The 15306-nt window shown below is 35.9% G+C and overlaps 2 protein-coding genes and 1 long non-coding RNA gene across 3 annotated transcripts; 1 reads left to right on the top strand and 2 right to left on the bottom strand.

Annotated features, from left to right (window-relative positions):
* Nucleotides 1-1797: 1797 nt before the first annotated feature.
* Nucleotides 1798-7126, top strand: LOC18437537 (putative RNA helicase SDE3). Its single transcript, XM_006847747.4, has 4 exons — nt 1798-2375; nt 3306-3527; nt 4297-4589; nt 5945-7126. Exons 1-4 carry the CDS (start codon nt 1851-1853, stop codon nt 6597-6599), a joined length of 1695 nt encoding a protein of 564 aa, XP_006847810.2. The 5' UTR covers nt 1798-1850; the 3' UTR covers nt 6600-7126.
* A 620-nt stretch (nt 7127-7746) lies between these two features.
* LOC148780287 (uncharacterized) lies at nt 7747-8150 on the bottom strand. Its single transcript, XR_016040913.1, has 2 exons — nt 7976-8150; nt 7747-7873 (listed from the first exon to the last, which is right to left on the bottom strand). It is a non-coding gene; the product is annotated as an uncharacterized LOC148780287 (long non-coding RNA).
* A 3041-nt stretch (nt 8151-11191) lies between these two features.
* On the bottom strand, nt 11192-15085 carry PFD5 (prefoldin 5). Its single transcript, XM_006847748.4, has 4 exons — nt 14710-15085; nt 13968-14071; nt 13397-13474; nt 11192-11543 (listed from the first exon to the last, which is right to left on the bottom strand). Exons 1-4 carry the CDS (start codon nt 14891-14893, stop codon nt 11460-11462), a joined length of 450 nt encoding a protein of 149 aa, XP_006847811.1. The 5' UTR covers nt 14894-15085; the 3' UTR covers nt 11192-11459.
* Between the last annotated feature and the right edge of the window lie 221 nt (nt 15086-15306).

A 15306-nucleotide genomic window follows, 5' to 3' on the forward strand; every position in this document is an offset into this window, starting at 1 on the left:
AGTAATAACTTAAGAATTACTGGATGATTATTTGCAAAAATGAAAATGAAATTTGAATTTTCAAACACTTAGATCTTACCATTTAAAAATTAAATAATCTCTATCCAATCTTGATGCATCATTTTTTTAAGTACATAGAAGGTACAATTAGAGAATTTTTTTTTATTAAAGTTAATCTATAGGTTGAAGAGATTATATCGCCAAAATTTGGGGTCCGAAAATTATTTCTAGGTGGGGTTTTACCAAGGGAGTAAATGTACATTTGACTCCCGCAAGAGTAGAATATCTTTTGAGATAATGAAAATATGTTGAGAATTAAAGTATGGCCTGAACGAGGAAAGTTCCCACTTTTGCGAAACAAGGACCCTTTTTATAAGGGTGCGGTTTGTATAGAGCCTAGGCTCTAAACAATCAAATTACAGCCTATTTTCAAATAGTATCGAGAAATGTGGTTTTAATATTGAAAATCTTTGTAATAGCCTTAAGATATATTTTTATATTTATTTATAAACTTTAAAGCTTAAAAAATAGTGTAGATTGACAAATCTATGAAAACTTGAAAATCTTAAAAAATTGACGGTCCAAATTTGTTCTATAAAATACACTATTTCCAAAACTTGAAATCTATTGTTTTTCTCATGTCCATGCATCTTGATGTCTAGATGGCCAATTTGAAGATGTTTAGGCATCAAAACAAACTCTTCTAGTGAAATTTTCAGGGTAGGCTCAAATTTGATTGTTTAGAGCCTCGTCTCTATATAAACTTTTCCCTTTTTATAAAGATCTCACCTTATGCTATAAAATAAAAAGTAAATAACATCTTAATAATCTACTACAAAAGCTTGTTGCAATGATTCCAACTCATCATCTCAGATTTAAGATGGATGGATCAATATGACAAAAAAAAAAAAAAAGATTTTAAGTCCTAAAAATAATATATTTGTGTAACATAATATTTGGAATATTTATTTTTCAAAATTTTAAGTATTTATAAATCAGCATGGTTTTTATGAGTCCATGTAGAAATGAGTCACATCTTAAAAACCTATTTTTGACATAGATTTTTTGACTTAATTTTTGAGGACATGTAATCTCTAACATGGTGATCATGAATATGAAAAAATAAATAAATTTTGAAAATTAAAAATAATAATTCTACTAAAAAAACTTTTGGACCGTTAGTTTTTATTATTTTTATATGGACCACTATTTGTATCAATCATTAAGATGTATATTTTATACCTCGGGGACCGCAAATGTCAAAATGCAGTCCCTGCCACATGAAACAATTTTCCTTAGTCGGTAAATGATACCTTGGTTACAATCCTTTTTTAAATAGTTAAAATTTTATATTTTCTAGAGATATTAACTATTAAAACTTTAACTACTAACCTTTAGGAAATAAAAATTATCAATTTTAAATTAAAAATTATCATTTTTAATTTTTAATTTATATTTTTACATAGTAATGATCTCAAGATTATATATTTCTTAAAATTTAGTGCTAAAATCCATTTAAAAAATAGATTATTAAGAGGAGCGTATTTCTACATGTGAGTCCAAGACTCATAGAAACCGTGTCCTTAGTTATTGGCCTGGGAGAAAAACATATGTTATTGTACTGGAGAGAAAAATGTACAATGTCTCACCAAAGTGTTTGATTCTTTTTCTTTCTTTTTCTTTTTGGGTATTATGAAAGCCAATGATAATCATAAGCACTGTGATTCTTGAACGAATTGTCCTCATCAAAACCCTTATTCTCATTCTTCTTATATCAAGCTTGCAATGTCTGTAAAAGAAGAAGCTTCTTCTTCTTCTACCACTTTCAGTCTCCACAATTTGTAAAAACTATGGAGTGGCTGGGTAAAGTTTTTCGATCTCTTTTTGGCACTGGAGAAGATAATGATCCTCGTAAGAACTATGGTTCTTCAACTAATCATCCTCACCAGAACCCAACTTCAATCTCTGCAAGAGAAACTTCTGATTATCTTTATAAGTACTCTGGTTCTTCGACGAATCTTCGTCAACAAAATCCGACTTCTTATTCTTCTCAGGTCAAGCCTTCAATTCACACTGATAATCCAAGTCAACATCCTCATGTTAATGTAAAGGATCAGAGTTTTGCTTATTCTCCTTCCTTAGAGAAGCTTTCATTTGATGAAGGAAATAAGAAGCAAAATAATTATGGAAAAGAGTCGAGAATTAAGAGCGATAGTCACAAGAAAGAAAAGCTTCCAGTCTATGGCATACCAGAAGAAATTAGGGCCTTGATTGAGAAGGGAAAGGTGCCTGATGTTCTGATCAAGCCTTTATCTGCATCCACTTATTCTAACTATTTTGCTTCTTTGCTTTATGCTGAGGATGTCTATGTTGAGGTAAGGCAAATTCTGATTTTTTTCTTTTCTTTTTTCTTTATAATTTTTGTTTGAGATGTGCAGGATTCAAATGTTCAATAGTTTTAGGAGGTAAATCTGGAGAGATAAAATACATGATTTTGTATATAATGAATTTGGAAGGTAAATCTGAAGAGATAAAATACATGATTTCTACATAAATTTGGGAGGTAAATCTGAATTGATGATTTAAAGAATATTCGAAATAAATAAAATAAAATAAAAACTAAGATGGGGTTTATGGGACGGGCTTTAGAGAGGACTTAAAAAAACATTAGATAAACTGAAACATACACTATATAAAAGGGGTTTTAGGGGAACCAGGCCTAGACCCATAGCATCCAAGAAAGGGTTTGGTTCCTACCAATTCCCATCTAGATCGGGGATACGGATTGTCATGTTTTAAAACAGTCTTTTGTACTGATATATAGCATGATCAAGTATAGCTTGCAATTATTTGGTTTTTATTTTTTGGGTTCAATAGCAAGATTTCCGAATAACATTCCTAAATTTGACCAAATTATTGACTTTTTTGAAAATTATTTTCATACAAATGAATTGAAATAGGTGCCCTAAAATATACAGTTTTACATTTTAGTAAGCTGAAATGTACGCACAATTCCCCAACTTTTACCTGAAATGTCCATCAACTGAAATTTTCCAACACTTGGAAGTTTCATATTGAAATTGGCAGAAAGTATCGGGCAAAAAAAGGAAAAAACAGGTAGATTAGGTCCTTTTTGGCAATCATTTTTCACTCCTTAATTTAGTCTTCTCATTCATCCCCATTCCATAACCCAAATAATGATAATAATAATAATATTTCTAAAACCTCTCTCCTTCCATAGTCTTGCATATTTTACTTGTTCTGATCTCAATCTATAAATTCATTTTTTTTGTTTTTGACTTCAGACGTGGAGTGATTTTGTTTTGGAAGGAATCACTGTGCAAATATATCAAGAACCGACTAATCGGGATAAAACCAGGTATAAGAATAATGATCAGAAGACCTCAACAAAGAAGAATCCCCTTGTGTATTTCGAGTTTCCCCACGATCGAGTGGATCGACCCTTCCTTCTATCAAGAGATTACGTCTTCTTAAAACCTTCTGGCAAGATGGTTGATCCTTTTAAGGTTTGTCCTTATCATTCTTTAAGTTCAAACCAGTTTTACAGGTTGGTAATCAAATTGTGCCTGAAGAATTTCAAGCCCTTTTCTTATTTGCATTTTGTTCAAATGAATCAAACTTGATGATTCTACTTAAACCTGGTCCGAGAAGATCAGAAGTTCCACATTTCATTTCTCTGTTTAAATCCACAAACTGTGTTGGTAGATCCACTGATTCTATTTTGTTTTATTATTTCTAACCTTCTGATACATCTGGGCGCTGGTTTAGGGAACCTCTGATGCTCAAGTATCCTGAGGGGCATATATTTCCTCTACTATATGTAATTATGCATAATTTAAGCCATGTTCGACTGTTGGGTTACCACTAACTACTGTTAAAACAAGTTGGTGTTCTATGTAATATAGACTGCAGTATAATGTAATTTAATACCAGTTCCCATGATCATGCTATAGAAATGTATGTTAAATTTGCAGTCCATAGAAGTCAACGATTGAAATATTGCCAATCTGACTTGGGAATCGCCCGAGTAGGATCGGATCAGGGGCCATGTAATACCGAGCCAAAGAACCTCGAATGGCCTCTGTCATGGACTCGTCTGGGTCCGGCTGGGTGCCTCAGAATTGGGACGCTAGTGAGTCCCTACCGGCATCCAAGTTTTTAATCAATTGTATGTGTACTCGAATGATCGGTTTTGATGACTTCTTAAAAGATCATTGATACCATTGCAAAAAATCTTGTTCCCATGGGTATAACGTATTCTAAACCTTTAATCAGGGAACTGTATGTCGGGTTGAGAAAAGCAAGAAGGTGGTGGTGGAATTTGGCGATGACTTCCATTCTCCGCGGCGTAAGTCGTTTGATCAAAACTATGATGTGAGCTTCTCATTCAATAGGGTTTGCTTAAAACGCTGCCACCAAGCAGTGGCTGCAGCTTCAGAACCGTCATCCCACGGTCTCCTTTTTCCCAGCTATACCCCAATCCGTATTCCTGACGCAAGAAATAGTGCATCTTCTTCAAACCTACATCTCGACACGAAGCAACAAGCTGCAGTTTCTGGGATACTCAGGTGAGGACTTTCACATACCATACTTATGGTTTATTTCATATATGGGATTCTCTGATGGGAAGCTTTCTATACTTTCCCTAATATATAACACTTATATACTTCCTCCTATCTAACCGTCCATTTTGAGTGTATTGCTGTGATGGCCCCAATCACAATGTCATGCCTATACACTATTTTATTGTTCTTGTTTTTTCTACTATTTTATTTTTAATATTTTTTTTAGATGTGCCCCCATTGAGATGATGGCATGTATCAAATTCCATATTCATATAATTTGTAAAAAAAAATTAAAAATAAAGTATTGTGAAGCATTGGATCTAGATCAAACTGTCAGTGGTTCACTTGATCAAACTTAGACGGCTAGTAGGGGGAAGTATATATCTTCTATACATTAGGGGAAGTATAGAAACCTTTCCCTTCTCCCTTCTCACATATGATCAAAAGGGGAAGTAAAGAAACCTTTCCCTTCTCCCTTTTAGTATATGATCAAAAGAATACGCATATGATATAATTGGACTTTATTAATATGCATGAACAATGTCTACTTATCCGAACCCCCTCGTGAAAAGTGTACCATGCCATATGTCAACATTATGAAAATTGGGAATATCAATCACACCTAAGAGTTGAACTATTTAACATCTCACCCATATGTTTCAATCTAAATTGGAATAGGCCTTCATTCTTTTGATAAAAAATCAGATTAAATGACACATTATTACGAGTTTTGAAATTTATCAAAACATGCCCATGGTGAAATGTAAAATAGTTCAACTTTAGGTGTGATCTCATTAATTTCGCAGGATCTCTAATTACAGTGTATGGGCATTAGTTGTCGGAGTCTTATACTTGCATTTCTCTTGAAGGTGATGTGAGTACAAGTCACCTATTCTATCACCAAATGAATGGTCTAGATTTGTTTTTGAAGGTGACCCGTTTTGACCATATCTAGGGTTCAAATTTAACTTTTTTTTTTTTTTTTTGATTGATTATTGAAATGGAGTGTGTGTGCAAAATTTTGGATCGTACAAATACCACAAACATGGTTTTCTAAAAGTGTCGTTGTATTATACTACGATACAACCGTTACCTGAAATCACTGCCCTTCTTTAATAGCATGTATTAGCGATGGAAAAGTATATTACCATAATCCCGCATGTGGTAGATTACGCTACATCCATTGTCTGTTCTGTCTAATGGATGGTTGGAGCACCACTCTAGTTAACTCCATCCTTTTGCTTTTCGTAATGGGTGGTGGATATAGCCTTTGTGTGCTATAGGTGTCTTCGGAATGCTTTAATTTCTCATTTGAAAATATCTTCAATTGATTCAGTAACTACCACTTTCTCCTTTAGGTGCAAAGGTTTTCCACCTTATCTAGTTGAGGGGCCAACCCGTGTAGACAATTCACCATTCGGAGCATCAAGCCTCGCGATCCAAAAGACCAAAGCTGTAGTTGGGGTGGCAGCCTCATACATATACAAGAGCTTCCCGAACTCTAAAATTCTCATCGCTGCCCCGACAAACAAAGCTTGCGATGACCTTCTGCGAATATTATTGAGGGACATTCCTGATACGGAACTCTTCCGATCAAATGCAGCCTTTCGCGAGCTCGAAGATGTGCCTGTCGAGGTGTTTGGGGCTTCCTCTTATGATGGGGAGGTTTTCGACTGTCCAACCCTGCAAAAGCTTAAGAGTTATAGGGTGATAACCTCCACTTTTATAAGTTGTTTCAGGCTATACTCTGCAGGTATTACTAAAGGCCATTTTACCCATATATTCTTAATGGATGCTTCCGCTGCAACTGAACCTGAAACAATGGTGGCCCTTGTGAATCTGGCTTGCAAGAACACGACAGTCGTGGTCACAGGTTGCTCCAGTGAGAAACCGTCTCGAATACGTTCGCCTATATCACAACAGCATGGGTTGAGAAGATCTTACTTTGAGAGGCTTCTTGGCCAGTTGCCTTACTCCGAAGATAACCCTTTGTTTGTGACACATCTCAGTTAGGGCTCTTGAAGAACATATCAGGTTCGCTCAAGGATAATGGTTCCCAGAGTTTGCAAACCTCTAGAATCTTTCTTTGTCTTTCTTGAGAAACCGTCTCAAATACATTCGCCTATATCACAACAGCATGGGTTGAGGAGATCTTACTTTGAGAGGCTTCTTGGCCAGTTGCCTTACTCCGACGATATTTGTGACACCTCTCAGTTAGGGCTTTTGAAGAATATATCAGCTTAGCTCAAGGGTAATGGTTCCCAGAGTTTGCAAACCTCTAGAAGCTTTCTTTGGCTTTCTTTTGGTAAATTGATTGTATAGTATTTTATATTCATAGGCTCATAAAATGACTATATGTATGTGTTTTTTGGGTGTCATGCATGGTATGAGACTGAGACTGCATCTATGTAATTTGCATATGAATTTTCAACATTTTAGAGCTCATATAGACTCTGGGATCCACTTATAATCGCCATATGAGTATTTTTGTAAAAGATAAGGAATTTAAATTCCTAAATAAATCTCTGACCATGCAAAAATTTGGAGCTCTCCATTCAACCTAAGATTATTATTTTCTTTATGGGACAAAGAGTGCATATGAATTATTATTTTTTGTTTATTTTTTATCTTCAGTAAAAGGTTGATGCTGGTAAAGATGTTACATCCCCAAAATTTGAGGTCCTAAACATACTCCTGAGATATGATTTTACAAGAGAAAGAATACTAGATACACTCCCACTGCATCATAATTACAAGAGAAAGAATACTAGATATACTCCCACTACATCATAAAATCTCTCGGCTTCTTTCTATGTTTAGTGTCTTGTCATCCGTGTATCATAGTCCATGTTTATTGCTTGATGTACGGTGTCATGTTGTTAAAAGTTAGAAACCAGATCTCAAACTGGTCTAGATAGACCAATTGGGAAAACAAGACCAATTGGATCACCCAGTTCAATAGATTCCAATTAATTTTTAAAATAGAGTTTCCATTACGAATGGGGCCTTCATTTAGAAATGGAAATGTACAGGCCTCGCCACCTTTTCCCTGCAATGCTATCAGTGGAGCTTTTAAAGATTTAAGGGATGCCTAATATGTGTGTGTATGTCTGCATGAGAGAGAGAGAGAGAGCACCAAATGACCATAGGAAAAATCGTAGTCCCACGAGTCTTTTAACTTTTTTATTTTACCTCGAGTGATAAGGGTGTTATCACTATCATGGACTGATGACACTCACCATTTCGATCATGTCCTGTTTTACTGGATCTCATTCCCTCCTCGGTACCTATCCATCAATTCACTAGAAGGTGATGGCACATTTGGGAAATTTAACAAAATACACCTAAAAGTTGGACCATTTAACATGAATTTGATATATTTTCAAAACCTGTTTTCGATGTTTCACTCCATTGAGCTATTAAAAATTTGATCAAAAGAATGATGAGTGATTTGCGCTTCGGCACAAAATAAGAAACGGTCCCTCCAATGTATGAATGGTTGGGAGTTCACATTCTCGTCGTCCTTGGTAAAAGAGTCCACCACGGCGACATTCATAAACCGTTCTACGATAGTTTACATCAAAAAGTATTGGTAAGATGTTAAACATTTCAAATCTTAAGAGTAATTTCATAAATTTCTACTCTTAATTATGAAATTTAAAGCTCTAGAAAATGGTACAGATGTAGCTAATTTAAAAATACTTGGAAATGGATGGTTCAGAAAATGTATTACACAATACACTATCTTTCCATATGGTTTTGGAACCGAGGCCCTAAATTTTTTTCATGTGGCAGCTTTATATAAATTTTTCTATATATGTGTTTATGTGTGATATTGTTTTGATAAGGCAATAGCCTTATAGATACAAGGTTGCAACTATCTGCACCGTCCATCAAGTCAAACACCTAAATTAATAAATAAACCAAGGTCTCCCAGTGCTCTAGTTCTATTTTCATTTATAAATTGTTTTTTCTAAAATCAAAGCATTAACATTTCTCTTTCTTTTTCCATTACCCACCTCAAACCAAGTATTCTCATCTTTCCCCAAGCATTGCACTCTAAAATTAGGTCACTTGGGCATGTACATCACAGACCTCGAACAACATTGTTAAGAGGTGTAAGTTGGTTCAAGTAGAAAGTCCAAAAATAGCAAAGGGCAGGCCCAAAAGGACATGATTGGGAGTAGTGAGAAAAAATATGGGGACTTATAGCTTCATTGATCGTTTGACCCTTGATACAACAGAATAGCGAACTAGGATTTGTGTAGCCAACCTCAAATAGTTGGGAAATGACTATGATAATGATAATGATGATGATAATTGCACCCCAAAAATTAAAGATATTGCTCTCTTTAAGCATGTCATTTTCCAATAAGTAGAAATGTACATGAAATTCAGTCTAAAACTTGAAGATTTACTAGATTTTCGGTTAGTTTCCTCAAACCTACAGCACTTGGATCCTTCAAGAACTAGATCAAAGCATTGAAATGAATCCCCATCGTTCCCTTAAACTTAACATCAATGAAATGCTCCAAATTGGGGGTGAAACATTCGAATTTTTGGTTTAGAATAAATTGTGGTCTCTTTCCACAAAGCTCACCAGAAAATGCCCTAACTCGTCATAAAAGTCGGTACTGCTTCAGCAACCAGCTTTTCTCTCTCAACCCTAGAAAATACTTCCCCAGAAAAACTCACTAAGGACAAATTCTCTCTCCTGCTCCCCATAACCCATTAAGAGCTCCCTTCACCACCCACCTCTCTCGCTCTCTCTCTCTGATAGATTAACCCAAAACTCAAACCCATCAAACCCTGTTTCCTCCTCTTGCGGTGACAAACTATCCAAGAAAAAACAATTCACCAAACCCTGATTCTCCCTCTCTGCATTTACATTGAAAACCAGCAAAAACCTTCCAAACAAAAATTTTAACTCCTCCAACCATATTCTTTCTTCTCTCTCACTTCATTGGAATTCAACCACCTTAAAACAGGAACACGATCACCCGATTGAAACTAACCAATAACTTGTATCCCTCTCTCTGCACCCATTAATTCAATCCCATCTCCTCCATTAAAAACAACGCATTAGTTCAATCCCATCTCCTCCATTGAACCAACCACTAGTTCAATCCCATCTCTTCCATTAAAACCAAGCCATTAGTTCAATCCCATCTTTTCCATTGAAACCAAAATCTCTCCAAAAATAGCTTTCATCATATGATGCAGAGAAACCTAATGCAAAATCATTTCACCTCAGCAACTTTCTCTTGGTCACAACCCCAATTTCGCCAATCATTCTCTCTCCAGAAATCCTGCTGTATAAACCAGAAATCCCGATCCTATTTGGACTGAACTAATAAATTATAGAGTCCATCTCAAATTTTCTCCATCACCATATGGAGCAAAACCTGTTGCTCTATGAAAGATCAAATTGTAAGTATTCTCCACACAGGTTTTCTCAGAAGAGAGACTCGCCACCAGCTTCAACAAAGGAGAAGTCATAGATAAATATTGAGGTAAGAAACCTAGTTGAAAACCAGATTAGCATATCAAACCCTTCAGCAGTAAGAGCAGGACCAAACCAACTCATTGACATAAAAGTGGCCCTGAGCTAAATGGTTGGTTTTTGAAGAGGCAGCCATGAATTTGCAAAGTTTGAAGGTGGTGCATTTTTTGAGGGTAGAGAGAGAAAGTGGTTTTCAAGAAGACAGGTGTCTGGGTATTTCATCAGGGGAAGAGAGAGAAATGGTGTTTGAAGGACTGTATTTTCAGAGAACCAATCTGAAACCAATTCCTTCGAGTAGGGGTCTTAGAAAAAACTGAACCAGTCTTGAGGATTTTCAAGAACCCATTCCTTTGAGAAGGGGCAATAGGGAAAATTAACCCAGTCCATACTCTTTGAGGAGGTGTCGAAGCTCCTGAGGATTTTCTGTTGAAGAGAGAAAAGAGGGAAAGTGGTCAAGGAAGAAGTGAGAGAATAGTGAGAGTGGGTTCCAATATTATAGCCCACAAAAACCCTCTAGCTGTATGTTATGCCACTTATACTCTAGCAATAAGGCCATTGCCAGAATATCATAAGCTTCCAATATTAGTTACAATTCCCAAATAAAAACCTGCCTAGGAGTACTTTTAAGATCCTCAATTTTGTGGATGTAACCACCTCAAGGGGATATAAACACCTCAACCTAGCGGCTAACTAATATATTTAAAAAATTAAAATCTTTCATACACTCCCTATGTGTAGTCTAAGAAGGGTGAGGACCTTAAACTCTCCCTTAATCCGAACCAAGCCCAGGTAAAAGAGGTGGGTTGTGTCAAGTACGCAGCCAACGTAAAACTTAGCCAAAACTTTCTATGAATCCTAAGGCTCTGATGATGATGATACTCCCTACGTGCCTAAAAAAATTAATGTCCTAAGGTTGAATAAAAAGCGTTCCTTTCAAATCTAAAGTGCTTTAGGGACTCAAAATTCTTGTTTCCAAAAACATATCCATCTTGTGATTTAAAAAGTGGATCTTTCCAAAACGATACAAATTCAATGATTAAAAGGTGAATCTCAAAATTCCAAATCAACAAAATCTTCCCAACTAATCTTCGGCACAAGGAAGGAAGTGAACGTATAGCATGCTCCCTAAGGAGTAACCTGTAAATAGAAGCAATGTCCGATAAACATAAATCATAGTTGTGTACTTCTTAACCCATGAACAAGAAGGATTTGTCAACTCTAGCTCCTTGAGTTTTTTGCAGACACTAAAATCCATCAACACAAAATCAAAATTTTTCATGCCTACTCCTAAAAAGAAATATCATACAAGATACTGAAATACCCAAAAAGATTTACCCAAGCTTCAAACAGAACCTTAAATCTCCAGCTCCTTATGAAGTAGAGGCTGCCTGCCTCAACTTAGCTTGTAGTAACACACCGGCTTCATCTGCCATGCTCTTCTTTTTGGAAGCAACCTGCATTGCAAGAATTTGCAGGCCTAAGCATCAAAAAGGAAAAGTATAAAAAAGGAGTCCTTTTTAACAAATTAAAATAAAAAGGTTGAATATCAAAGCGGGGAAAGATATAAGATAAAGTATGCTATAAGACTGTTCACCTTTGGCACAAAAAGGTCAGGATGACTCTTACAGTCATATGTGCAATTGAGAGGTAGGGAATGTACCATTGATCATGCTCAAAGTTTGAGAAACGTCTTCTTACTTTGTAAAGAGATATGACACACCCCAGACATCCATTATTTTCTGACCTTTTTGTATGAAAAGTAATGGCGTCATTGTTTACAACCCCAAAATATAAAGTAACTCATGGGCACGTCATGCAATGGGTTCCTCCAACTACAACTCCTATTTGACTTTCCTAAGATAAATGGGTAGTTGGGTACCTTAGTCCCTTGTGTTCCTGTGTTCTTTGATTTGCAGTATCCCTAGCTCTGCCAGTATCTAATGGCCATTTGATAGCTGAGAATTCAAAAAAGCTAGCATATACTTTTTATTTAAGTAGCAAAAATAATATCTTGGACAGATGACACTTACGAATGAGATGAAATATCAGAACCCTAACCAGGGCAACAAGAACTCAATAAACCATGAATATGTAACTTCATACAGCTAAAAGATAAAAAGACTTGCTCATGTAAAATGAATAGAAAGATTCTCAGATAAACCATATAACTAACTTATAAAAAAAAACAAAAAAACAAAAAATCACTGTACACATAACTTGCTTTATAGGTCTTTAATCTCACATATTTTCAGCTGGAATACATTCTTTCATCAGATTAATGTCTGAGATATAGCAAAAGTGTGTAAATAAGCACTATCTTGATTTTGAGGAAACCAAGGTCATTACCATATGTTTTATGTTATATCACCCAATGCCACTCGCAAAAAATGAGTTATTAAATAACTGGTGACTCGGCTTGGATCTTGGTGGAGTCACTTGGAACCATTTGGAGGGTCCCTAATTGGCAGACTCAAGAGCCTGGCCCAGATTTCTTGTCGGAATCGATCAAGTCCCAACAGTGCTCTTTTCTTTTTGCCCGCCAAGAAAACAAAAGAAAGAAAAGAAAAATTATTGTAGCACTGAATTTTGGATTTTCCCTTTGAAAAATCTCAGTGAGCCTCAAATCTCTCGGACTAGAAGGCTAACCATAAGATATCCTTGATGGTTCACTTTTTTAGAGTCATAGGTTTAATCTACAAAAGGATTTGCTTTCATAGTTGATATTTTTTCTCACTCTTCATGTCTTTTATGATTTTGTTAATCATAACACTATATTTTCAATTTTGTTTCAGTCAGTTTTGGCACTAAAGCATTCCAACAATTTAGAGTCTACTCAGAATAGATTAAAAGTCAACAATGATTTACAAGAAACCTACAAGGGAATCATGACTAGGTAATTGTGTACCAGAACGTTCGCCCAGGTACAATTAGTTTTCACTGTCTATCATCAAGAATGGACAATAGATGCCGCTTTGGCAAGCCGAGTACCATAATTCGCTAAATTATGACATATTTTCATACTTATACATGAAAAATCGTGTCAGGACTCAGTGAAAGATCAAGGAAAATTAACTAAACCAAAATGAGTTTCTAATTTACAGTTGTTTTTTTGGATGCCATGCGAGTAATACAAATGTAGGTAAAACTTTAGAGCATAGTGATCATATCCCAAATTAAATACTGCATTTAGACCTGCTGCTGTGCCAAGCAATTCAGCATAACAAACTGAGAATTTTACAATTTACAAACATCAGACTACAGATTAAAAAGGTGAATAAGAGAGATCAATTTACATGAAAGAACAAACCTCAACAAGTTGGTCATAATTAGACTTCAACAAATTGATTTTGCGACCACAATAATCCTTCCCTTCAGTCATTGTTTTCTGATTAAAAAACAATTTGACAAAACCTCAGTTAATACAAAACTCAACAAAGAAGCCAAAGTAAAATGACAAATGAACTACAATGAAGATTATGTGCTATCACATATGCTTCTAAAGCTATGACATAGACATGGTCACATGGGTCAATGCTTGACAAGGATGCAAGTGTCAAAAACATGAATATTAAAATTAGCCTTTCAAGAATGAAACATTCACACATCATTAAAAGAAGAGGAGGTCGTATTTCGGTGACATTAAGTACCCTCATAGTAGGATTAATCTCAATAAAAGTTAAGAAGCGACTAGGTTTCTAAAGTGTCAAACATAACATAGGTGTCATGTCGAGTTAAAAAAAGGACATGAAAATAAAAATAAAAATAAAAATAAATGTAGAGATTAATAGTGAATAATAAAGAATTTTGAATCAAATCATAAAGATGAGAAAAAATGACATGAAGATGAAAAGGAAGAATCACAGAGATTAGAAAGTAACCTCAATGAAGTAGCCAGTGCCGACATCAACAAGGACTTTATCAGCATCGTCGAGAGTTCCAGGAACATAGAGGGATGCAGTGAGGGGTACCAACATTTTCTTCCCTATTCCAACCAAAAGTTTTAGAGAGAGAATCGACTTTGAGACATTCTTCCCTTATTCAATGTTTTAGAGAGAGAATCAATGTAGAGACATTTTCTTCCCTACTCCAGCCAAGAGTTTGAAAGAGATTCAATTTAGACCTATTTTCTTTCTCATTCCAAGACAAAAATATCAATTTAGAGCCATATTCCTTCTTACCAATCAAAAGTTAAAGATCAAAACCCAAATTGGAGCAATTATCTTCCCTATTCCAAGTAAGAGTTTTAGAGAGAGAATAAAATCAGTTCGAAGGCATTGTCTTTCCTATTCCAACTAAGTGTTTAAGAGAGAGAAAATCAATTTAGAGACATTTTCTTCCCTGTTCCAATCAAAGTTTTAGAGAACGAAAATCAGGCATTTTCTTCACTATTCCAACAAAAAGTTCTCAAGAAAGAAAATCCGGTTTGAGAATGAAGACAGATGACATGGAGAGAGAATATAGGTAGAAAATAGAGAGAGAAATGGAAAACGGAGAGAGAAAATAGATGATAGAGAGCACGAAAGCGTAAGAAATAGAATGAATAGTATTCACAGATGGTTACAAAGAGATGGGAAGGAGAAGAGGAGAGAGAAAGTGTTAGAGAGAGAGAGAGAGAGAGACCTTGAGGACGAAGAGAGAGGTCATGGAGGGCGGTGGAGGCGATCTCGAGACGAGTGGCGGCTGTCCTGATCTTAGAGAGAGAGTCTTGGAGAAGGCCAACCTCCATATCCGCCTGCTCTTTCACAAGCTTCAATTGCTCAACGCTCATCCCCGCCAGATCCAACCCTTCTTTTACTAATGCCATGCTCCCGTCTCGACAAGATGAACCTCTCTGTAAACAATCTTTCTGTATCAATCTAGTTAAGAGGAACCCAACCCCTCCCCTCCATCACAAACGATCTCTCTCTACTCTACTCTACTCTATCAATCTAGCTAACAACCCCTCCCCTCCATCACAAACAATCTCTCTCTACTCTACTCTATCAATCTAGCTAAGAACCCCTCCCCTCCATCACAAATCCCAGTCTTATATGAAGCCGACGCCCTAAACAATCAACACAAGAAGTTTCCCCAAACATTTTCCTAAACAAAAGGTCTCTTTACCTCTAATCAATTCTCTCTTCCCCACAATAAAGCAATCGGCCTTTATATCTCAGCGGTAAAGCTTCGGTCTTTTAAACTAAAGGTCTGTAGTTCGAACCTGCATGGAGGCATTTT

This window comes from Amborella trichopoda, chromosome 9 (genome assembly GCF_054954075.1).
Source record: "Amborella trichopoda isolate Santa Cruz 75 chromosome 9, AtrichopodaSantaCruz75HAP2 v2.0, whole genome shotgun sequence".
Taxonomy (NCBI): Eukaryota; Viridiplantae; Streptophyta; class Magnoliopsida; order Amborellales; family Amborellaceae; genus Amborella; species Amborella trichopoda.

What these genes read in the sequence shown, in the direction of transcription:
- LOC18437537 (XM_006847747.4), top strand. Translation starts at nt 1,851, where the DNA reads ATGGAGTGGCTGGGTAAAGTTTTTCGATCTCTTTTTGGCACTGGAGAA. An exon ending in CTGAGGATGTCTATGTTGAG is followed by an intron (nt 2,376 to 3,305) that starts GTAAGGCAAATT and finishes TTTTGACTTCAG; the next exon opens with ACGTGGAGTGATTTTGTTTT. An exon ending in GCAGTTTCTGGGATACTCAG is followed by an intron (nt 4,590 to 5,944) that starts GTGAGGACTTTC and finishes TTTCTCCTTTAG; the next exon opens with GTGCAAAGGTTTTCCACCTT.
- PFD5 (XM_006847748.4), bottom strand. Translation starts at nt 14,893, where the DNA reads ATGGCATTAGTAAAAGAAGGGTTGGATCTGGCGGGGATGAGCGTTGAG. An exon ending in CCTCTCTCTTCGTCCTCAAG is followed by an intron (nt 14,072 to 14,709) that starts GTCTCTCTCTCT and finishes TGGTTGGAATAG; the next exon opens with GGAAGAAAATGTTGGTACCC. An exon ending in GCACTGGCTACTTCATTGAG is followed by an intron (nt 13,475 to 13,967) that starts GTTACTTTCTAA and finishes TTTTTTAATCAG; the next exon opens with AAAACAATGACTGAAGGGAA.